The 23,789-nt window shown below is 49.2% G+C and overlaps 1 protein-coding gene and 1 long non-coding RNA gene across 5 annotated transcripts in view; one reads left to right on the plus strand and one right to left on the minus strand.

Moving 5' to 3' along the window:
* The window catches only part of TENM2 (teneurin transmembrane protein 2), a 1,118,865-nt gene that overhangs the window by 977,199 nt on the left and 117,877 nt on the right, over positions 1-23,789 (plus strand). For 2 of the 3 annotated variants that reach the window (XM_066273223.1, XM_066273224.1), the window contains exons 11-13: positions 3,127-3,321; positions 10,521-10,721; positions 12,382-12,567. In XM_066273223.1, the coding sequence (XP_066129320.1) occupies positions 3,127-3,321; positions 10,521-10,721; positions 12,382-12,567 (582 nt within the window). The remainder of the gene's footprint in view (positions 1-3,126; positions 3,322-10,520; positions 10,722-12,381; positions 12,568-23,789) is intronic. The other variant, XM_066273225.1, reaches the window with a different exon arrangement.
* On the minus strand, positions 16,393-23,750 carry LOC136333696 (uncharacterized). Of its 2 annotated transcripts, none has more exons than XR_010731075.1 (4): positions 23,396-23,750; positions 22,773-22,994; positions 22,457-22,554; positions 16,393-18,713 (listed from the first exon to the last, which is right to left on the minus strand). It is a non-coding gene; the product is annotated as an uncharacterized lncRNA (long non-coding RNA). The 2 variants fall into 2 exon arrangements; XR_010731074.1 differs by lacking the exon at positions 16,393-18,713 and adding an exon at positions 21,262-22,230.

Genomic DNA, 23,789 nt, shown 5'->3' on the forward strand with positions numbered 1-23,789 from the left:
CCACAGTAAGTGATGGGCTACGTGTCCTACCCAGTTCTTTCTGGAGTTCATACCCTTGTTCTTTCCACTTCCCTTCCATATTATTACCAGGCAAGGTGGGAAGTCTGAATTGTTCTGTCCTATAACCTGATGTTCTGTCCTGATGTTTGAGAGTGTGGATTTAATGATAGTAAAAATATAAGGAGAGTTATTAAAACAATTCACATCCAGCCTCTCGAATAGTGTCTAGGCTGAGCCTTACACACTGTAATGCTCTGGGTTGAGTTATGTCTGAGAATGAATCGGTTAACCCAAGAGAAAGTACTCTCTATCTCTCCTGCAGTTCAGCTGAGTGACCACTGGAAGGCGCTCAGCTGGCATTTGTACCCTTGCCCTGATGGCACATGGATTACTAGAGAGCTTCACTCCTCTTTAACCAACCTTCTGCTTTTTAATGTGACATTAGCTAAGCCATTGAGTGCCCCACTTTCCAGAGAACACCACAGTGTTTTGCATTTTTTGCCACATTCCGGGTGAGCATGTAGCAAACATTCTGAAGGAGGGCTGCATTTAGAATATGGAGAACTCTCTGACCTGACTAGTCTCCATTTTTATTCCCCTGAGTAATTTAAATGGGTCACATTTTAAATTTGATTTCCCTGGCACCTGACTTTAAATAAAACTCATTCATACCCTCTAGACTTTTTTTTTTTTTTTTACCACTTGGTGTATATGAGGACGAGAAGTCATTTATATACAAATAAAGAAAATAATCCTAACTGTATTTCATCAGTTAATAAAGACCATAATTATTTGCTCCTTATTTCTTGTCCCCTTTCACCTCTTGGGAGGAACGAAGGGGCAATGGGAGCCCAGTGGTGGTAATTTGATGTAACTTTCTCCGCCACCCATGACACCACAACAGCTTGTCCAATACATAACCCTCTGGTTGGAAATGGCCCTGGAAACTTCATCTCATGGGGTATGTGTAGCCGCCCTCTCACGGCTTTCTGGCTTGGCTGTGTGAGAGTAAAAATGAGGTAAGAAATGATGAGTAGCCTAGACTTCCCCCCAGAAGATATGTCACCTGGATCAGAAATGGCAAGTGAGTTTGCTTTTGAATGCCAGGTCTGCCTGCTAGCAAGTGACAGCCTGGGCACGACATTGAGGGTTTTGAGCCCCTCTCTTGGCCAGAGGGACAGGGGTCATCATCAATCAATGACCCTTGCAGAGGTGCAGGAAGGGAGACTTGGAGGACAGGTGCACACGTGTGCCATCCCTGAGCTAGAGCTTAGCGTTAGTCTCCCAAGAACTAAATGAACATGGAGCAGGTGTACCTTGTCTTCAAAGCTTCGAGCAAACCCGTAATTCCTCACACTAGCTCCTATCTGCACAGTCCCTAATTTGAGTCTTGGGCACCCTGGGTTCAGCGCTCTTTCTTCTACCCCCTCTTAGACAGTCAGCGCGGGCAGCAACTGTCCAGATATCTGCTTCAGAGCCCCGGAAATGGAGAACATCCTCCCGACATTTAGACAAAGTTCACCTGAAATTAAGACGTGGCTTTGACGGTCTCACCTTGAAGTCATTCTTCTCCTCTGGTAGATTCCTAGGGATAAGAATTCTACTGGGAACGATGTGTGTGCCCCCAAGAGTTCTCACAGCTCTCCTATGATAAAGTGTTTGGGGGAGGACCGTCCCCTTAGTCATGTGTCATCTGTGAAGATGTTTTTGTCTTAGACCCGTTTACCATTAAGGTGAAGCATGCACTTCCCCAGAAAAAGGGAAGGGGTCCAATTCTGGACGTTGGTCTGTTCACATCTGTCATTAATGGCCGTTGGGTGCTTTGCCCATCACCTGACCACTTGGGAATCCCTGATTAACGAAACACAGGAAGAGCGTTTCCTTAATCAAGCCAACACGGATGAACGCGGCACCAGAAGGAAATCAACAGTGGTCCCGTCCTCGAGTCGTTTTAGGGTATCGTTAAGAAATTAGACGCTCATAGAAGGAACGTTAGTTACTATGAAAACTAAACAGAGGGCCCTGGCCGGTTGGCTCAGTGGTGGAGCGTCCGCCTGGCGTGCAGAGGTCCCGGGTTCGATTCCCGGCCAGGGCACACAGAAGAAGTGCCCATCTGCTTCTCCACCCCTCCCCCTCTCCCTCCTCTCTGTCTCTCTCTTCCCCTCCACAGCCAAGGCTCCATTGGAGCAAAGATGGCCCGGGCGCTGGGGATGGCTCCTTGGCCTCTGCCTCAGGCGCTAGAGTGGCTCTGGTCGCTACAGAGTGACGCCCCGGAGGGGCTGAGCATCACCCCCTGGTGGGCAGAGCGTCCCCCCCTGGTGGGCGTGCCCGGTGGATCCTGGTCGGGTGCATGCGGGAGTCTGTCTGACTGTTTCTTCCCGTTTCCAGCTTCAGAAAAATACAAAAAAAAAAAAAAAAACTAAACAGAAGCAGGACAATGGGGTGGGGGGTGGAAAAGCGGGGGGAGGGGGGCATTGACTAGAAGAATGATCTGATAAGATGTATAATTGCTTCATGGGATGGCAGGGGACGGGGAGACCATTTGCGCTGTACGCACATGCTCACATGCTGCATTCTTGGAACCCCGGTAAACCAGGACTTCGGGGCAGCGTCTCTGTTGGTTGTTTCTGAAGGTCTCGGAAGGCTGGTGCCGTAGCCCGGGGGCGTGTCCTCGTTTCAGGCCCACATGAGAAGCCAGGTGGGAAATATAGGTTCTTCCACACACTGACCTGGAAGTGCAGAGTCCAGAGCCTGGACCTGACCGCTCACATCCCACTCTCGGTGGACTCTAAAAGGACACGGTTCTAGCCTCTAGCCTTCACCGCGCAGAGCGATCATGATGATTAAGTACTAAATAACACGTAAAGCAGTTCCGTGCCCAGCCTGGCACACATCATACGCCTCTAATTGGTGGTGACTGCTGGCATCCGTGGCATTTTTGTGGTGGTGGCGATGGTGGTTATTGATTATTTGAAGACGGCTCCACCCTTCCGTGGCCAAAGCCCCTGGCCTGGAAGGTTGCAGGCTGAGCTGAAACGCCGCCGGGCAGGCTCTGTCCCCTGGGGCGGCCCCAGCCCTTCAGGCGCTGGTCCCCCGTGACCCCGTGCTCTGTCTCTGCTTTTGCAGCCGCCTGCCCTGTCCTGTGCAGTGGGAACGGACAGTACTCTAAAGGGACGTGCCAGTGCTACAGCGGCTGGAAGGGCGCCGAGTGCGACGTGCCCATGAACCAGTGCATCGACCCTTCCTGCGGGGGCCACGGCTCCTGCATTGATGGCAACTGCGTCTGCTCCGCTGGCTACAAAGGCGAGCACTGTGAGGAAGGTGAGCTCCTCGGGTCGGCTGGGGGAGGGGCGGCGGCAGGGAGGAGCGGTGCCTGAACCCTGGCGCAGGGGCTCGACCCCGCCTCTGCGCTCTGCCACGGAAACGCCAGCGTTTTGTACAGAAAACTTCAAACCCCTTGGCTTTGATGGGTTTTTATATTGTTAGGAATTTTACATTTTATTTTCCAATGACATTCTGTTTTTGATACTATTTATTTTGTAGTAGTTTCAGGTATGCAGCCTATTGTGCTGGACTACTTAAGTTGTAGAAAACAAGGCTTGTAGATGGTTCTGGAAGGAATGTTTTGTGTTTCTTTATGTTGATTAGCTCCTTCTCTCTTTCTCCTTGATTATTTTCCTTTTTAAATTGCTTCCTCTCCCTTTATCCAAAGCTAGTTTGTTTGTTTTGCTTTACTGTTCTTGGTAACCTAAGACCCACATATATCTGTGTAAATATTTCTGCAAAAATGAATAGCACTAGAAAGCGGTCAGGCTTGAAAGGCCATAGGTGTCCGTGTCGCTTGGAGACACCGTGTCAGTTCCCTGCAATCACAGAGTGAGAAAACGGGTGGGGTGCTGTGTGGGGCTGGGGGCTGCTGACCCTGAAGGGCTCCCTACAGCACACCAGCACATGCTGACGTGGCCTCTGGCACACGTGGGTAAAAATCAGGGGGTGTCATAAACTGCCTCCTGTGTGACAAAGCATGGCCAGGGGGACCAGGCGTGGAGATCGGGAGAGTGTTCAGAAGCCAGCGCCAACTAGTCCTAGTTACTCTGCTTAGTTCTTTCTGAAGAGCTATTTAGTACCAAGGTGTTGGGAGCACCCATGGTCCTTATAAAGCAAGGGAGTTCAGCCACGCTGCCTTCTGCCTTCCAGAATATGGTCTCCAGGTGTCCCTCTATTGCAGGGGTCTCAAACTCGCAGCCCGCCGAACAATTTTGTGCGGCCTGCAGACTAATCCACGAAGTTCAAAATATTTTGGATAAAATTAAGTAAGCCTAGGGGCCTACTTATATTTTTCATTTCTCTAGCATCCTAGCTAGATATTAGCTTAGTTAACAGCAGTTGTGATGCGAACTACAGTTTCTGGTCGTTTTGTGACACTGAGTAAACTGCATGTACGATTGTGCTTGTTGTACTAATTTTTTTTTGTTTTCAACTGCAGTGAGAAAAGTGTTGCGTAACAGTTGCCTTTTGTAGACCTAGTGTGGCCCGCCCAACGGCTGTGATCTTGCTCTGCGGTTCACATGCTGAGTTGAGTTTGAGACCCCTGCTCTATTGCTTCTCCCACGGAAAGAAGCAACCGCAGTTGCCAGAAAGGGAAGAACCTAGGTCCTCTTGCTCCTCTCCCCCACCCGCTCCTCGCCTTTGAATTGGCTCAGTGGTTGTCTGCCAGCTGAGCACCTGTTCTCTGAGCCCGTCCCCCCCATGACGCATCTCAGACAGCCTTTTCCCCACACCCCGTGGTCCCAGTGGGAAAAGAAGTGTCAACTCATCCAACAGACTGAGGGGGAAAAGTGAAGCCCACTGCCTGGGAAATAGCTTGAGATGACCACCCAGGATATCCCCACAGAAAAGAGCCTATTGCACTGCCAAGGGGACAAGGAGGGGCCTCAGGTGCTCTGAAGTTCTCAGATGCGAGTGAATCCATCGTCCCATTCCACTAATTTATGGATCTCCGGGGTTCTATGCCAAATAACTAATCATTACAGCCCTCACCACAAAGCAGTGACGGTGACATCCTCAGAGACCCATGCAGCTGCTCCCTTTGTGAAACCTCCCGTTTCACCATTTTTAGACCTATGGTGACAGAGAGCTTCCGTGACATTATTATTCTAAGATTTTCTAATATATCGGCAGTAATGCCCTTAATGGGGCCCAGAACTCTGACCCCTTTCCCCCCCCCATCGTTACTTGTTCAACTCCATCAATACTGTTTCCTCTATTATAAAAGGTAGGCTCCCTCTCTCTGCCTGCATCCTGAAACCAAATTGGGAACTGGGATGGAGGAAGAACTGATTTAATAACCCTACTTAAAAGGTTAAAGTTCTTGCCCTGGCCGGTGGCTCAGCGGTAGAGCATCGGCCTAGCGTGCAGAGGACCCGGGTTCGATTCCCGGCCAGGGCACACAGGAGAAGCGCCCATTTGCTTCTCCACCCCTCCGCCGCGCTTTCCTCTCTGTCTCTCTCTTCCCCTCCCGCAGCCGAGGCTCCATTGGAGCAAAGATGGCCCGGGCGCTGGGGATGGCTCTGTGGCCTCTGCCCCAGGCGCTAGAGTGGCTCTGGTCGCAACATGGCGACGCCCAGGATGGGCAGAGCATCGCCCCCTGGTGGGCAGAGCGTCGCCCCTGGTGGGCGTGCCGGGTGGATCCCAGTTGGGCGCATGCGGGAGTCTGTCTGACTGTCTCTCCCTGTTTCCAGCTTCAGAAAAATGAAAAAAAAAAAAAAAAAAAAAAAAAAAGGTTAAAGTTCTTAAAGATAAATGGATCGCAGGAGGCAAAGCTGCACTCACTGAAAGCAGGGGAGAGGCCAATTACCATGTCAAGAAAGGTTAAAAGGACCCGTCTGCATCCATCCTTCGGGCGAGAGGAAAAGTGGGCGAGCAGTGGACATTGCCCATCTTAGAATGTTTCCCTCTGGTAAAGAGTGCGCCTATCTGGATGAGTAGAAATCCCAGTGCTGGCCCTGGCTGGTTGGCTCAGTGGTAGAGCGTTGGCCTGGCATTCAGGAGTCCTGGGTTTGATTCCCGGCCAGGGCACACAGGAGAAGTGCCCATCTGCTTCTCCACCCCTTCCCCTCTCCTTCCTCTCTATCTCTCTCTTCCCCTCCCGCAGCCAAGACTCCATTGGAGCAAAGTTTGCCCGGGTGCTGAGGATGGTTCTGTGGCCTCTGCCTCAGGTGCTAAAATGGCTCTGGTTGCAACAGAGCAATGCCCCAGATGGGCAGAGCATCGCCCCCTGGTGGGCATGCCGGGTGGATCCTGGTCAGGCACATGCGGGAGTCTGTCTGACTGCCTCCCCGTTTCCAACTTAAGAAAAATACAAAAAAAAAAAAAAAAGAAGAAGAAATCTCAGTGCTTTCTCAACGTCCTGACTCTCCCAACCACTCATACCTTATATGTTCAGAATGGAATTAACCGTCCAAGAAGGCGAGGAAGCCACACGGCTCACAATGAAAGGATGGAAATCTCCATTGATTTCCGCTCCCCAAAAAGAATGAGCCGGGTGATTCATAGGCTGTTTTCAAAATAGGAAATGGAATCAGAAAGTCTAGATCAGCACTTTTTCTTCCACTTAGCTTTTTTTATTATTATTATTTCTGATATTCATCATAGTCATAACATTCAAACAATTTACCTGTAATGGCCGTGGCCATGAAATCAATAGTTGCCATCCTCTGTTTTTTGCTGCATAAACATTGTTTCACTATTAACAAAAGTTGCACAAGAAAATGAGAGAATGCATCTGTGAGGTTTCTTCAGTGGTGGTGGTGGGGGGCACAGGGAGGTGATGAGAGAGGAATTGACATATTAGCTTAAGTCGCTCTGTTTTCCTGTCAGTTTCATGGGTGAGTCATTTTTCAATGACATTTAACTTCATAAACGTAATTCATGGTTCTCTGGGGGTTTATAGTACATATTGTTTATGAAACTCCTTGACCTCCTTTCTTATCCTTAGGGATGGAAACTGCATTTGTAACCCTTTTTTTGTCAAACCTATGGAGGGCCCAGGACTAAATGAGTTCTAATGATTTCAGCTGCCAGGGGGCGGGTGTTGTAAGGCACATGGCACTTCGCTGGTAAAGGCCACTGTCCCCCTTTTAAGTATAACACTGGTTCTATTTATAAAGCTTCGTAAAATGCTCTCTGTCCCTCCTGCCTGCTGACGACTCTAAGGACGTGGCCACAAGACCATCTTAGGAAATTGGAACCAAATTGAACATTCGTGCGTGAAACCGCTCCTCTCAAAGTCTGAACTTAGTTACCCCATCAGCTGCTGTAATTATATGGCACAAAGGGCATATTTACTGGTATCACTGACCAGACAAAGGGTTAGCTCATATTTCTAGATATAATAAATGGTTCTTTTAGTGACATTCCCGGTCCTGGCTAATAAATCTCTGTGGGTTCTCTTCCTTCCTCCATACTGTAAGTCAGGAGAAAGAAAACTGAACTCATTTATCAGGAAGGAAAATGCCATTGTATTTGTTTATTTTCGTATGTTACTTTTGAATTCATTCTTTAAAAAAAAAAGATTATGATATAGTTTTTGAGGGTTGTTTTTTTTTAGTATTTTCTTGTAAGCTCCTAGCTGTTGGCACCTCACTGAACCTTCTCAGAGGGTAATTATAAACGAAGGGTTATTCTGGAGACACGTAGCACATGAGATATTTTTGTGTATGTTTCGATTTTGCTGTGTTAGGAATGGGGGCAGGATAAAAAGTAGAACTCGGGGATTCTCTTTTATTAGAAGACTATGGAAAAGATTGATTCTGAAAGAATTAGTTCATAGTTTGCAGGTCCCCAATTGTACAGTGTTCTTCCCCAAAGCAAGAAGTCATTAATACCATTTTTCTTGTCGGTCCTTCACCCTGGAAATTTGTCCCATTAACGACAAATGCTCGTAGCAATGTCTGTCCTTCATCCTTACAGGACTTGTGTATTGAACACCTGCTGTGTTCCCTTAACTGTGGGCACGAGACGCCAGAGGCACTGCACAGCCTCTGTGTAAATGTCTTCCATGTGCTTGGCCTGTTCGTCCGTCCACTTGCGTGCAGGTGTGCTCCTCCATCCTGAATGGAGCAGGTCTGAAGGTATCAGAAAGGGCTCAGAGCATCAGGAGTTCTAATCCCCCAGACAGTGAATTCAACATGAAAGTGATTAAATCAGAGCAAGAAACATCATCGTAACAAGGCCAAACAATAATAAATCACTCAAATTTACCTTTCTGAGCGTGTATTCCTGATTTTTTTTTAATCAGTGGTAGCTTCTGTTTCCCCAGGGATCAAGTACTTTCGAACTGATTTCCATAAATAATATCTTCCTGGGAATATCCAAATGGAATCTGAAGAAACATCTTTTTTTTTTTTTTTTTTTTTTTTTTTTTTTTTTTTTTTTTTAGTGAGAGTAGGGGAAGCAGAGACAGACTCCTGCATGCACCCCGACTGGGATCCACCCGGCAAGCCCACTAGGGGGCGATGCTCTGCTCATTTCAGGCCCTTGTTCTGTTGCAACTGGATCCATTTTTTTAGCACCTGAGGTGGAGGCCATGGAGCCGTCCTCAGTGTCGGGGCCAATGCTCTAATTGAGCCATGGCTTCAGGAGGAGAGGAGAAGAGACAGAGAGAGAAAGAGAAGTGAGAGGGAGAGGGAGAGGGGTAGAGAAGCAGATAGGCACTTCTCCTGTGTGCCCTGATTGAAATGTTCTGTGGGTGTCCCGGAATCAAATCCAGGATATCCACACGCCAGGCCGATGCTTTACCACTGAGCCAACCGGCCAGGGCCTGGAGAAATATCTCTTAACACTGAAAATTCTTATACTTGTTTTTAGGGAGGGGTGCTCTTTGGAAAGTTCATGGAATATTGTGATTCCTAATAAATCCAAACTCCTCAAGTCTGATGTCCCCAAGAATGAAATCATTTTTGGCATAGAAATCTAAATAATGTCATATTTAGAGCCAATATATTCTTTCTAAAGTACACCATTATAGTGTATATCATAAGAAAGAAAGAAAAAAGACACTATCCTAAAAAAGCTGGTACTCCACCCCCCAGGGATAACTATCTCAGTGTCATGATGAACTCTTTACTGGACCAAAATCTTGCATGTTTCAATTTTGGCATTGGGCAAGGAGAGCTTTGAAAACCTTCCCTGAGAATTTGAACCACAAGATGGCACGTACATACAGGAATGAATTACATGATCAGCCTGGTCCAAAACACTTGAAGAGAAAAATTGGAAGAGGTCTCAGCTGGCTCTGCCCCCAAGTGATGGCAGAAACGAACGCTTTAATCTAAGCCAACAGGCCTGATTTCCAAGATGTTAAAATGGAGGCCATGTATGTCTTAGTCAAATAATGTGATGAGACCACACTGTTTTTCTGATTCACAAGGTTAACATCGGGCCCCCTGCAAGACCACCCCCCATTTTCCATTCAAACCTTTGTGGTATACAGAGCTTTCTTCTCCAAATTCCTAGGAATACCTAAGGAAGCTGGTCTTCTTCTAAAAAGCCCTGTGAATCAACCCCGGGCTGGCTGGATGTCTAAAGTTTGGGGTCACCCTCTCCTGTGAAATGTCCGGCCCTCAAAACCGGCCTTTGAGGCTCATTCCTATTCTCACTTTGAGTTGACTTCAGAATAATAATCTTTGAGATACACCACTGGGTATACAGCCACTCTGATTACTGAGATGGTCAAAGAGTCAGACCAGGAAATTGGCAAGAACAACAGCGACCAGAATCTGACTTCAGTAGTCCACGTGACTGTTTGGTGGAAGGTGGTTACCATAGCCATTGAGGTACGCCCATGCAGTCCAGCCATGACTCTCTGTAGGAAGGTTATCCCCATTGGATTAGTTCCACACCCAACCTCACATCCTCTCTCCTGCATGTTTACTAACGCCTCCAGTAGGTATGCGCTCAGAGAATGAAACCTTCTGTTAGGTTCTACCTGAGTGGAACAGTAAAGAAAGCCAACCATTTATGAAGTTAACTGGTTTTCCCTACAGTCCTCTGTTAGCTTCTGAACTCAAGTATGAGTGAGGTTAGAATGAGCCCCTCTACTTTTCCTTCCAATAATGAGGGGTAATCGGGCTCAGCAACCCTGCACACACAGAGATCACCAGTGCTCATGTCCACGCTTGGAAGCTCTGATGTGGTTCAATTAAGGCACTAATGTTTATAAATGCAAGGTTCTCAAGGTTGAACGGCATGCCTCTGTATCTGATGCCTTCTAATTCTGCTTGAGAAATTCCCTTTTTTTTTTTTTCTTTTCTTTTGCATTCTCTTCAAGTTTGAGATCTGGTGTTCTGACAAACAACAAGTCTTACATTCCCTTAGGGTTCACATCACTATTATCCGGCTGCTCCATTTGCTTGCAAGGGGACAGGAATTGTGGGGCCATCGGTCCGTTCAGCTATGATCTGGTGTCTCATGGCCCAGCTCCCGTGAGTGACGCTGTTTTCCTCTTCGTCTTTCTGCAGTTGACTGCTTGGACCCCACCTGCTCCAGCCATGGGGTCTGTGTCAATGGAGAATGCCTTTGCAGCCTTGGCTGGGGTGGTCTCAACTGTGAGCTGGCCAGGGTCCAGTGCCCAGACCAGTGCAGCGGGCATGGCACTTACCTCCCGGACACGGGCCTCTGCAGCTGCGATCCCAACTGGATGGGTCCCGACTGCTCTGTCGGTAAGCCAAGATGTGTCCCCCTCACCTTCCCTGACACGCGTGCCCTGTGTCCTTCCGTGAGCCCAAATGCATGGGCATCTACTCTTCACACTCAGCTGGGGACATAGGGCCTCTGGTCCATTGGACTTTGGTCTCTTAACTCTCGTCTCCTCTGTCATGAAGTCTGTGATCCCTGAGAAACAAACAAAAAAACCACGTAGGTTCTCGTGCCTCGTTGGGTCCATCACTGCAAATGGATGTGGGGCCTGGGAGGAACGCTTCCATTTGCATTATAGGTTTCCTTATGGATGCTCCCTCAAGGTCCCAGAAAACAAAACAGAACAATTCGGTCCCAGGCAAGCTGAATGGAACATCCTATAAAACAGAAGAGAGGCCCCCCGGGGTGCTGCGTGAGCCCGTTATAAAGCTCTGCGGTGCTCTAGTGACAAGCAAATAATGAAGTTGTGCTGTACATTTTATTTTCCTAGAATTAAGAGTATGTGTCTCACCTCCCGAGCGACCTTAACACGGAATGTTTATGGTTCAACAGTTCAAGCCAGCCCCAACCTCCCCGGGAACGGTTCCCCTCGCCCCGGCAAGTGCCTTTCCGGGCAAGTGATCCTCATTCCGCCCCTTCCTCCGGGTGGAGAGACAGATGTCAGATTGCTGCAGCAATCAGGAAGGGAATATCTGTGAAGCTTTGCCTACAGTGGGAAAGAAATGAATATTTCATTGCAAAAAAAAAAAAAAAGATAGTTAAAATGGGCTATTTTGGAAGCCGCTTGACTCTGGCTTCACATCTGCTGCCGGTGGTCTAGGCCAAAGTCTGCAGAGAACGTGGGGAGGGGAGCCCAGAGACAGGCCCCGCTGTGCTGACGACGTGCCCCGTGACTGTGCATGAGTCACTGCCCTCCCTCCCGCTCTGGTTCCCCGCCCCTGGGCCTGACGAGTAAGGATGAATGTCTGGCACGTGCTTGTCCTCGCGTGAGAGGTCTGGAACGCCAGCGAGTGCATATCTGTCTGTCTGTCCCTTCCCCAGCCACAAAAGACTTTGAGCTCCTTTGAGAAAGAGGCTGTGTCAGTGCAGCCGTTAGCAGCAGTCACCATCGCCACCAAGGTGCGGGTCTGTGGTCATCAAGGGGATAGAGCCAAGGGGTCCCCAGCTGGCCTTTGGTCAGTTCAGGCTCTCCAGGGGGAAGACATCCCTCCCAGCTGGCTAGGGAGTCAGGATGCACCGGGCTCTTCTTGGGGGGGGGGGGCACCTCCCAGGTTTCTTGGCCAAACGGTGACCACCCTGCAGACTCTGCCTGCAGTGGTCTCAGGCTCTAAAACCGCACTTCTCACCCTCTAGTGAGCATCGGAGCCCCTGCAGGACTTGTGAACACACGTTTTGGAGCCCCACCCCCAGAGTGGCTCATTCAGGAAGTCCAAGTGAGGCACAAGAATTTGCGTTTCTGACAAGTTTCCAGGTGACAGTGACGCCGCTGGCCCAGAGAACGGCTGCTCTAGGAAACACGCGGCCATGAATTAGCCCCCCCGCCAGCAGAGAGGGGCTCCCAGGATGACCCTGGTGCTGGGTCTCGGGCCGGCTCCAGGGACCTGGGCCTCGGGCGTGGTCTGGCCTCCGGTGGCAAGCTTCGCCAGCCGCGGTGTTGAGCTGTAATCATTGTTTTTCTTCCAGAAGTGTGCTCAGTAGACTGTGGCACTCACGGCGTCTGCATCGGGGGAGCCTGCCGCTGTGAAGAGGGCTGGACAGGCGCAGCTTGTGACCAGCGCGTGTGCCACCCCCGCTGCATTGAGCACGGGACCTGTAAAGATGGCAAATGTGAATGCCGAGAGGGCTGGAATGGTGAACACTGCACCATTGGTAGGCAAACGGCAGGCACCGAAACAGGCACATATTGCTTTATTTTCATAAATCGTAGATCGATAGTGACGGTCGTGCACTGCGGCCGGCTGTTCCTTCAGGGACACGAGCACTCCCCAGCGTCCTCGCTGCCTCTCCAAATCTCCACGGGGACAGCGAAGGGAAGAGCCAGGTCCCCCACTGGAAAAGGCTTTCCCTTCTTTCCAGAAGTCCAGATTGCGGGGGAGGGAGAGGGACTGAAGAAGAAAATCCATCCAAATTACTGACCTCGGGGAGGGAGAAATGCACACGCATGGGTAATGGTCAGGGCCCAGAGGACTCAGCTCCCGAACGGCTGTGCTCTGCTCTGCAGGCCGCCCCTTTTCGACGTTGTCCCGGCTGGCTGGGTCACGGCTTGCTGGCCACAGCGGGGCTCGTCTGTTTTAGGCAAGGTTGGCCTCAGGCAGGACCCCCAGGTTTTCTGGGTAGCCCAGGGCCACTGGGATAGGTTTGAGCGCCTTCCTGCCTGTCCCTAGTCAGGGCTTCTTCCTTGGGCTCCTGCCCCGCCCCGTTACCGCCAGCATCACTGACTGTCTCCCCCTCTGACCCCATTTTATTCTCACTCGGTCCCCTCTCTAAGTAACCTTCTTGACTGAGAAGGTTTTTATTTATTTATTTATTTTTATTTTTTTAGAATGTTTTTAAAGGTCATTTTCTTTGTTGAGATATAATAGTTCTCAAGTTTCTTCCGGGGGGGGGGGGTTTTGTTTATTTTTTGTCAGTATCATGCTGTGGGGTGGGGCATCACTGGATTGAATGAACCCAATTTGCCCTTTAATTGGGACGACAGAAGCCAGTGCTCTTTGGTTCGCCATATCGCTCAGACAGTTGAGATCACCTCCGTTTAACCTCCGGTTTTCAGATTAGTTGTTGGGACAAGTCAGGTCTGGGATTTGTTTCATGCCAAGCTGGCTAATTCACGTGCTTGCATGAAAATTCTCAGCCATGTCTCTGGTCAAACTACTGACTTGTCCCCTTTGAAGTTACTTTGGCTCAACCCATCCAGTTGGGGGCCCTCTCCTCCATCCTCACCCCAAAACCCTAGTCATAGGTCCTGCCCCTGGAGTGAGAAGTGGGGATTAGGAGCTGATCCAGGGCTGACTCGTGAGTTCAGACCGTTTCCCATGCTGTTCATTCGGGTGCATAAGCAGAGCTGAGGTGCGCTCTGCGTGAGACTTCCCCCGGTCCCACCGAATTGGACATCCAAGGGGCAGCGTGCCGACCCAGGCCACAAGCCTAGCTTGGGACCCTGCCGGGACAGCCTGTCAGCAGTGAATTGTTTTTGCGATCTCTCGATGATGCTCCACTCCTCCTCCCCCTGTGGCCGCTTTCATCTTCAGTTCCCTGCACAGTCCGGGGGAGAGCTCAGAAGACTCCCAAGGAAGGGATATGCACAGTCCACTACCGAGACAGTTTAAGACTCGTGCTAACAGCTTCCACTGTCAGGGACGTTTCTCTTGGTGTATTTTTTGCATGTCCACTGTGATCTAAATACTTTCTTCTCCCCTATACCTCCACTGACCCCTGTCTCAGTCTCCCTTACACACAGAAGAGCTCTTGCCTACCAGTGACCCTTAGGTAGAAAACCCTACTGTCTCTCTATCCACACAACCCATCTTCACCGCCCCTTGGCTCTCCTCCCCCCACAGCTGCCGAGGGCCTCGTGCCCCACAGTGAAGCTGGCTGGCTCTCTCCTCCCTGCCACCCCTCCCTGCCCAGGGAAGAGCTCACAGGAGGGCAGCCCAGGTGGATCAGAGCAGACTTGGGGAAACTACAGCCTGTAGGGCCGTATCTGGCCTGCTGCCTGTTGTTCTGTGGCTTATGAACTAAGAATAGTTTTTACATTTATTAACAGTTGAAAAACAGTTCTTTAATATCTTCTCCCACTTGACAGTTATATAAGATTCAAAGAGCAGTGTCCATAAACCGATGTTCTTAGTGGCTAGCCATACCCACTTGTCGATGTCCTGTCAGCTTCCACGTTGCGTCTCGGCATTTAATAATTGGGACAGAGACCCCATGGTCCACAATGCCTTCTGTTATCTGGCCCTTCCCATTAAAAAAAATGACCAACCCTGGGTTAGAGAGTTGCACAATTCTTGATGGAAAGAGAGGAGAAAAGAGGGGTGGGTCAGCATTCACACTAGGAGGAGGACCTCAGTTGTGGCTTGAAGTTCTGTGAGGGGCCACGAGGAAGGGAGAGGGGCACGTGTGTGTCACCATGTGGAGTGGAAAAGAAAACTACAGTTGACTTGAAGCGTCTCTCGGGCCTTTGGAAATGGGGTGAGACGATAACCACTTGTGTCTCAGTAGGAGATGATGAGACTGCAGCCAGCAGGGAGCACAGGAGAGGTTTCAATCCTGCTAGCCCTTTTGGCGGGATGAATTGGGAAAAGGTGTTTCTGCTACTTAAAGGGCCTGGTTCAGGTTTCACAGCTCCGTGCGCTAAGATACATGAGTCCTTCTTGAGAGCCATAGAGGAAAAGGCACAGTTCTATGTCAAGTCAAGCTCCGAAAATGAAACGAATGGTGTTCCGGGCAAGTCTCTTGTTCAAAACAACCATCTCTGGCGACTTAAATAAGTTTGTACTATGTGACTTATAAAGATCTTTATCACCCCAAGTCTTGTCTTGTGAGAAATGAGAGCTCTCTGATTGCATTTGTGGCAATAGATGCTGTTTCCGCATAGTTTTGTTCCCAGGAGTTGGCTCAAAAGGACAAAGAAAAGAAAGGGGCCAGACGTACCTTGGTTGGTGAGATTTGCTATTCAGAATGGAGAGATGTTCATACGCACATAATTGCTTCCTTCGCTTTTCCACCTCTGGCTCCAGAGCTGTCTCGGGGAGTTTTCATCTTTTTCTTTTGAGCAGACACTCCTGTCAATTCATTTTAAGTAAATGTCACAATTTACAAGCCCAGAATCCGTCATCTTCCTTGGGGACACTGACAGAAAGGAAAGAAAGGCTCTTTGGTCCTTCCCAAGCAGAGCCTCAAATGCTCTATTTTGGAAAATAGAAAATAAATAAGGATGAAATGACAGCCAGTCTGCAAACAATGTTTGGGGAGATTCGGGGTAAGGCAGAGCGCCGTGTGGCTGGCGTTGGGATGCTTGGGTTGTCTGTGGCCTATTTTTGGAAGGTTGTGGGAGGCGGTCAGCCTCCCTATTTGCTTAGGGTCATTGCAAATAGTCAACTGAATAATTCGCATCGGCACTTGGGGAGGGTCACATCTATTTTGCTGAAGGAAGCCAGATGGTAGATGCAGGAAGGGGAAGGAGGATAAAAACACAGACTTCTAAAAACAATCAGGTGGAGTCCCTGGGATCTATCTATCCATGTTTGGTGAAATGCGCTTCTGGAATTTTTGTTAATCAAATTATATTTTTTAGTATTTGGAATTTAGTATATATGGCTAAAGATGTAAATATTAGGTACACCATTTCAGTGTTAACCGTTAGAGTTATTTTTTGGTAGCTTGGACTCTACCAAGCAATGATTCTTGCACTAGCCCTTTCTAACAAGTTTAACATGGGTATGGCAAAAATTTACAGAATTTGCATAGGTGGGAAATATACTTGGAATCCAAATCAAGGACCGTTCATGAATATCTTTGCAATATATTAGCATTATTTGGATAGGCTGCGTTTCCTCTAATGAATAAATCAGAAGGCTCCTTGTGTGGTTGGAATAGTTTTATTCTTTAAACATGATCCTAATATGGGTCATTTTTTCTATAACCTGCCACTACTCCCCCACCCCACCCCTACCCCTTATTAATACAGGGAATTTAACTTCAGAAGGCCACCCCAGGCTGTAAGACTAGGGCATAAAGCAACCATAGATCAGGTCAGAAATCACTATCAACTGTAATCAAGTCAGATCAGTGTCTTTCATATTATAAAGAAATGGAGTCGACTAGACGTTGGCGTGTTGCGTGAGCAGAATAGCTGGGAAATTACAGGGTGAACCCAGCGTTCATGTTGCCGGTGAACGCCAGGAAGGAAGCTGAATGCTAATAATTGAAAGTTGTCGCTATTATCTCCTGAATGTGAACTATCCAGACATCCATTTTTGCATAACACAACCTAACAAACCCGTCCAATAAATCCACCAACAAACACTAGGCCCTGACCCCGGGTGAACTGTTGGGCGTCTGGGCAGCGAGCGATGTCTGTAATAGTTATTCCAACTTGTTTATTTTCTCAACGTGGCCCTGACCTCCGGCGACTTTTCAGGCTCACGAGGACTCTGTTCCCGGAACCGCACGGGGCCGAGGGACCTGCCCGTGTGCCACAAGTCAGAAGCGTTTTCTCTCTCCTCTGTCACCCTGGGGCCCTTCTGTTTTCCTCTTTAATTGGTTGGGGAAGGAAATCGGCTCTTGCAATGTTAATGAGGAAAATGAATCTTCATCCACGGTAAAAACCTGCCATGCAACAACAATCTGACGTGCTGATGGAGGGACTGTCGTCAAAAGCAGACAGGCCACCGTCCGAGGGGGAGAGAACCCCCCGAACCCCAGGGAACAGGTGGGGAGGGTGCGGCTGTCACAGTCAGCCAGCCTCAGACCAAGTGCTTCTGCTTCTCCATCCAGTGTGATTCTCTGTTACGGAAACTTGTTTCTCGTCGTGATTGTCCTTGAACACTGGGGCCTTCCGGACTCTCCGGTGAGATCAAGTTGACGTGAAATTAACCAGCGTGGGGCCATCCTGACTGCCAGGGCCGTGGAAGCAGCTAATTCCCTGATTGGTTAATTAACCCATTCGTTCCTCCGGGGGAGCTTTCACTTGGTGCCTGTCCCAGCAGCGCCATCTTTTCCGAGGGGAAAACCTAAAGCGACGGGCTTTCATGTTAATATATATATATATATATATATATATGGACAGATTCTTAGCAAAGTACAAAAGGTGTCCCACTGCTGATTTCCCCTGTGACAGTCTGGCCCCAATGTGAGCCATCTCCTGGAAGACTAGCAACCACCGGGTGCCCAGAAGTGCTGCTTGCATCTGGGCCAGGCGGTCTGCGCAGGTGTCCCACCCAAACCCAGGACGAGGACCGGGAGGGAGGCGTGCCGGGAACATGTTCTCACCTCACTGCAAAAAGTCAGCTGCCGTGAAAGGAAAGTAGCGAGATTCTCATCCCTGGAAGCGCTTTCCTTCTTGGCCCAGATGTTGAAGAAGAGCATCGAGCATTAGCCGGAAGGTGGACGAGACAGACACGAGGCTCGCCCTACCTTTACTGGCTCAGCCATTCTGGGGTCTAAATGGAAACATGGTTTTGTAATGCTTCCTGTGTGATTCTGTAAAGCTGCCCAGGTAATGAGCTCCCATCAGGAAACATAAGGAGGAAAGGAGGTTCGGTGTCCGGTGTCCGTCCTGCGGGAGGACGCTGACTTGGAGCGTCCACTGTACCGTCCCCCTTTCTGCTTCAGGGGATCCCCTGCCTGTGCTGACCAGCCCGTGGCCCACAGCGGCAGGGCCAGGCCCGAAGAGGAAGAGGCTTGTCCTGAGGTGTTACTGACTTCGCCAAGACAGTGAACTGAAGGCAGAAGCTCCGTGGGAGGGAGGTAGCGTGAGGGAGATTCCGGACGCAAAGGAAAGGAAAACGCGTAAGAGTAAAAACTGCATCCAAAAAGTGGGATGCCTGCCCTGGGGTGATGCCGTCACTTCCAAAGCCGTGAATCCAGACCCCACCACATGCACTCAAGACGTTACAGGCCAGGAAAGGAGAGCCGAGCTCCCTCAAGTATTTGCGACGGGCATTTTTCTCATCGCTTGCTGTCTGGTCACAGTGGGCTCAGGAAGAAGACACTGACGGGGATAGGGAAGATCTGTGTTCTAGGCTTGACTCTGCCACGCCCTTGGAAAAGTCACCCAGCCTTCCTGTCCCCACGGCAGATGAGGGGGTTGTTGGACCACATAATTGCTTTGCAGGGTGTGCTCCACAAACATAAGGTGCTTTTTGTACATGTGCGAGTATGTGTTATCAAATAGTTTCTGTCAGACTTCTGAAAATAAGTATTAGGAGAAACTATGACTCCATTCATCACGCTCAGGGTTATGCTGGTATTATTGCTGAGCGACGTGGCACAAGCAGGTAGCAACGTTAGGCCTGAGTAAATTTAAAGAGAAATAGGAAGTAAATAAAAAGTGCAGATATGGCACATATGACAAGCGCAGTGTGTAATTGACTAAATTTAGAACACACGTGGATGAGATGGTCTCTAAGGACCTGCCCATGTCCAGAATTTTATTGCTTTTGGTGGATAATCATGAGGGGCTGTGCTGGCACAATCAAGCCTTTCTTCTGGAAGGGGCGGGGAGGGTTTCCAGAGAGGCTCCATAATATACGCTTCACATTAAAGGGGCAGAGACCCCCCGAGTGCAGACTTGGGCTGGGGGTGTGTTGTTGGATCATTGAGAATAGTTCGTGGTGCCTTGTCAGTCCCTCTGCTCATCTTAGCTCCAGTTTACAGCCGGTTTACCTAGGGACCCATCTTGTGCATTGGAAAGCATTTTTAACATAGTCTGAATAATCAGAATACACTTTATCTGTGTATACTTGTGTTGTTGTTTTTGCATAGACAGAGCTGCTGTTAAAGTAGGGGTTCATCTCCCTGTATCCACTTCTCTGGGACTTGGGCCAGTGCAAGCATGGTAATGAAGTGCTTAAGACAGCGGCTTTGGTGTCAGCCTACCTATCAAATCCTCGCAGGTTTCTTAACATCTGGGTGCCTCGGTTTCTTTGTCTGTATAATGGGAGTACTAAAACTGCCTGCCTCGTGGGGTTCTATGTAAAGTACTTGCACAGCGTCTTACCATACAGCAAGAGCCAAATAAATGTGAGCTGATGTCATCATCATCATCACCACCATTATCTAGTACAGGGGTCTCAAACTCAACTCAGCATGTGGGCCGCAGAGCAAGATCACAGCCGTTGGGCGGGCCGCACTAGGTCTACAAAAGGCAACTGTTACGCAACACTTTTCTCACTGCAGTTGAAAACAAAAAAAAAATCAGTACAACAAGCACAATCGTACATGCAGTTTACTCAGTGTCACAAAACGACCAGAAACTGTAGTTTGCATCACAACTGCTGTTAACTAAGCTAATATCTAGCTAGGATGCTAGAGAAATGAAAAATACAAGTAGGCCCCTAGGCTTACTTAATTTTATCCAAAATACTTTGAACTTTGTGGATTAGTCTGAGGGCCGCACAAAATTGTTCGGCAGGCTGCGAGTTCGAGACCCCTGATCTAGTACCAACGTAAGAAATTAAAAGGCAAGGGAGCACTGTCAAAGTAAATTCTCCTGAAGATGTGTCTGCTGCCTTCCGCCTCCCTTTTACATATCTGCCTCCGATCCAGGCAGCTAGCAGCGTGTCAAAGATCACACCTCCCCATCATTCATCTCCGATACCAGCTCTGTAACGTGGCAGGAAGCTGGTTCTTACCGAGAAACATAAACTGCCTCTCTCACCTGGCACGAAACCTGCTTATTTTGCCAAACATCCCAATTGTACGCAGAATCAAATATCTGAGGATCCTTATGTTGATAGAAGCTTATTGTGAAATTGAGGTTTGCTGTTTTCAACCAAAATTTCTCAAACTAGACTTCTTGGGGCAGCCAAGAGCTCTGTGAGAACTTGGTTTTTTTTTAATTCTGGATTTGATTTTTATAATCAGTACAGGTTTAAAAAAAAAAACAAATTTTTTTGTAGAAGTCGTAGTTTTGGATTCTGTCATTATTGGATAGAATAAAATTCCAGTCCATTTAAGCCAGTGTTTCTCAAAGTAAGGACCACGGGCATATTCTTGAGACGTGAAAAAGGATGCTGTTCTTCTTTAAGGAGGAACCCGGCATTTCTCACATTTGAAGGTGCTGCAGGTCAGGGTTTCATAGAACACCTTGTCCTGGTCTCTCATTTTCTTACTGCATCTCATTGCTCAGGGACCTGGGTGCCAAAATTATATTTGCAGCGGCGCTGTGCACAGGGACTGGCCGAGGAGGCTCCACTTCGCAGCACACATGCCCTTTGGAGACCCACACTCTCACTGATGGTCCCTATTCAGCCCAATAAGCTTCCCAATTATCCTCACTCCTCCCGCGCTGCCATCGCCCAACTCCCTGGAGCAAGACCCACGGGTGACATCTGGGACGTCTTTGCAATTCGTTGGCTCATCTCCTGGGTTATCAGGAGCCACACAGAGAATCCCAGATGTTCGTGGGAGAAACTGATTTGGCATTTCCTCCCAGGATGCCTGCCTAATGGGGTTCAATCTCAGACCAAGACATCTCTTTTCATGCACTCTAGTTCACAGGCCCTCTTTAAAAGGCTGGCCTTGAGGGCCTTTGCAAAATAGGATCCCATCCCTGTGCCAACCCACCAAGTCCAAGTCGGGGTTCGCTGCTTTCCTCCTCCTCCTTGCTTCATGCCTTTCTGCACATCATCGTAATCAGACCCACAGAAGGCCACCGCAGTCACTGACCAACGGCGAGCTCTTCCCTGCGCCGGTGATAAAGAAACCACACCTAGGAGCAGCTGAGGAGAAAGCCCCGTGTTTCATCATAAACATCCTCAGGATAATGAGGACGGATTAAATTACAAGAGAAAACGCATTTAGTTAATCTTTCTTCTAATTAAAAAAATATCCCTCATTTTAAGTAAAGTGTTTGTTTTTAAAAAACAAACATATTTTCATTGTAATCAGCAAGGGGGTGGCCTGTCTGGTCCTCAGTGATAGGAAACAACATCTGCAAAGTAATTAAAAGCTACCAGCCAGTGGGTCTTGTTGGTATTATTAAGATCCTGAAGGAGCCTGCTCAGCCTTTTTTGATGGCTTTCACCGTGGAATTCTCCACGGGTGAACTCATTCTGTAGTTCGGGGTGGTGTGCCTCTCTTTCTTTCCCCAGTTGACGACGTGGTTGACTCCTATTGGTCAACAAGTATCAGGGGAGGAGATTCATTCCGCGGAGGGATATATACTTTTCCAAGTGCTGTTTGCAAATTAAAATGAGGCTGGCAGGTGGCCTGAGACCTGGCTCACCTCGACCGCAACGCTTACTGCCCACTCTCACCCCAGAGTTCTAGACGTTTCCCGTAGTGCTCGCGTGTAGCTTAGTGTCCCCATTGAAGCCTGCAGCCTACAAAATCCACTTCTGGGAAGCCCTCCAGTACCGCCCCTCTGCCAGGGTCCGTGCCGGAGGTGCGCTAGCCAGCCCCGGGGCGCCCACTCTGCTGAAGTCCTGCTGTATTTATGACACAGCAGGGGAGAGACGCCGCCCTCCGCCGCCTCCGCCACACTGGGGCGCTGTATCAGCCGGTTCCGTGTTCCTTGGAGAACACAGCCTTTCGTTTTTTGCCTATGGCTCCTCTTGAGTACGCCCAGGGTTTGTCCCAGGGCTGGGCTGCAGGACAGACACTCTGGGGTTCATGGAATGGCCTCACCTCCCTTCGCTCTCAGACACCCTCCCTACCCCCAGGGCCCGTGGAGGGCGCTCACAATTCCTCACACACAGCCAGGCTCTGAGTCCCAATCAGGCAGGACCCGGCTCTGTCTCCACGACCAGCTCTTTACCAAGACCTCCTCCTTCCTTCTCCTTTACATTCCGTTTTCAGCCAGCTCCGCTGCAAAAAAAGAGAGCCCCCTGTGACTCCCACCCTCGTGATAATTGTGTCGCCGGAGGAGTGCGGAGAGAACTGCTTCTCTGCCCTCTATACTCCCGGGTCCCAGCAGTTTCCAGCTTGGCTCTTGGAGGCTGATGGCGCTAATCACCCAGCGCGGCACAGCCCAAACTATACATCACAAAAACTACATCCCGCCGGACCCTAGAGAAGGGAAGGGTTAACCCACCTTCTAGAGACAGAAGTCCCCACATCGCTGCCGTTCATAAAATATTAAAACTGCTGAGACTCCTGGGCCACCTACTGCAAGAGGAGTCACAGTAGCACCTGGTCAAATTAGCAATGAAGTTGGTTAGAACTTGGCCCAAAAGGGTCATCTGTCTAGAGCTGTAAGCAGAGTTCTGGACTCTGATAAGTGTGAATTGCGTTTCTTGTAAAATCGTACTTTAACTTCAAGAGGAATTGCCAGACAGCCCGGTCTAGTTGTCTAGAAGTAATGCCAGGGACTGGGGGGGTAGGGTGAGGTGCAGAGGAAATGGCTGTACCTGATTTTGTTCCAACAAGTTAGCCAGCTGTCAATCACGGGGTTGCGTGGCTGCATCCAAAACACACTCTTCAGGACAGGAAGCGGAAAGCCTCCGGAGGCTCCGGCTTTGCAGAGAGCACCGGGCAGCTAGCCGTGGGACTGTCGCTCTGCGTTGGCTCATGTGTGCCCAGGAAGCTCCACTGTCATTGATGATTGCAATTCCCATGAACAGGGAGAGAGACTGCAGATACAGGAGGCAGGAGGAGAAGCTAGCTTTTTCCCTGTGAATCCAGGGAATGCAGGCAAGTCCTCGCGCTGGGTCCCTGAGGCATGTTGCTTTCCATTTCTCACCATACTTTGAATGTGAACTGATTGAACTTTTTATTTCCATTTAATGGGGCCAAGAAAGATCTGTATCCGTGCACTTACAGACCTGCTCTCTGGGGGTCTGATACTGGAAATGTTATATCACAGGGTTGCCCGGCACCGAATACCGTCTACCCAGAGTTAAACAGCTCGAAACACATAATACACATCAACGCCCGCTCCTAGCTCTGAAAATCCCCCACACCGTGTTTGTAGAATGTAACACTTTCCTCTCCGCTAACTAATAACACTCACTGTTGATACCAGTGTCCTTACCTTGCATTGAGAGGGTGGGGCTTGTGTGCGGAAAGAGGTCGCCCAGGAATTAAATGCAGGAGCTCTGGACTCCAACAGACCCAGCTTAGGATCCAGCCTCCATCAGCTGCAAGTTGGGTGACCTTTGGCAAGTTATATATCTTCAGTCTCTGGTTTTTTCTTTCCGTCTGTAAATCGGGAACAGTAATACTTATGTGCAATTATTGTGAGGACGTCACACATTGTGGACACCCCATAAAATATTCGCTTATTCATTACTAATACCACACCTCACAGCTTTCTGTAGTTCCCCCCGACGAGTCTTCTCGAAATGAGCGGTTCAGGGAGCCTGGGAGGTGGCACACAGCCACGCAGGGCCGGGGCCCAAACCCCCAGAAAGAGAGGCCGGGCGCTG

The sequence above is a fragment of the Saccopteryx bilineata genome, chromosome 4 (assembly GCF_036850765.1).
Source record: "Saccopteryx bilineata isolate mSacBil1 chromosome 4, mSacBil1_pri_phased_curated, whole genome shotgun sequence".
In the NCBI taxonomy this organism is placed as follows: Eukaryota; Metazoa; Chordata; class Mammalia; order Chiroptera; family Emballonuridae; genus Saccopteryx; species Saccopteryx bilineata.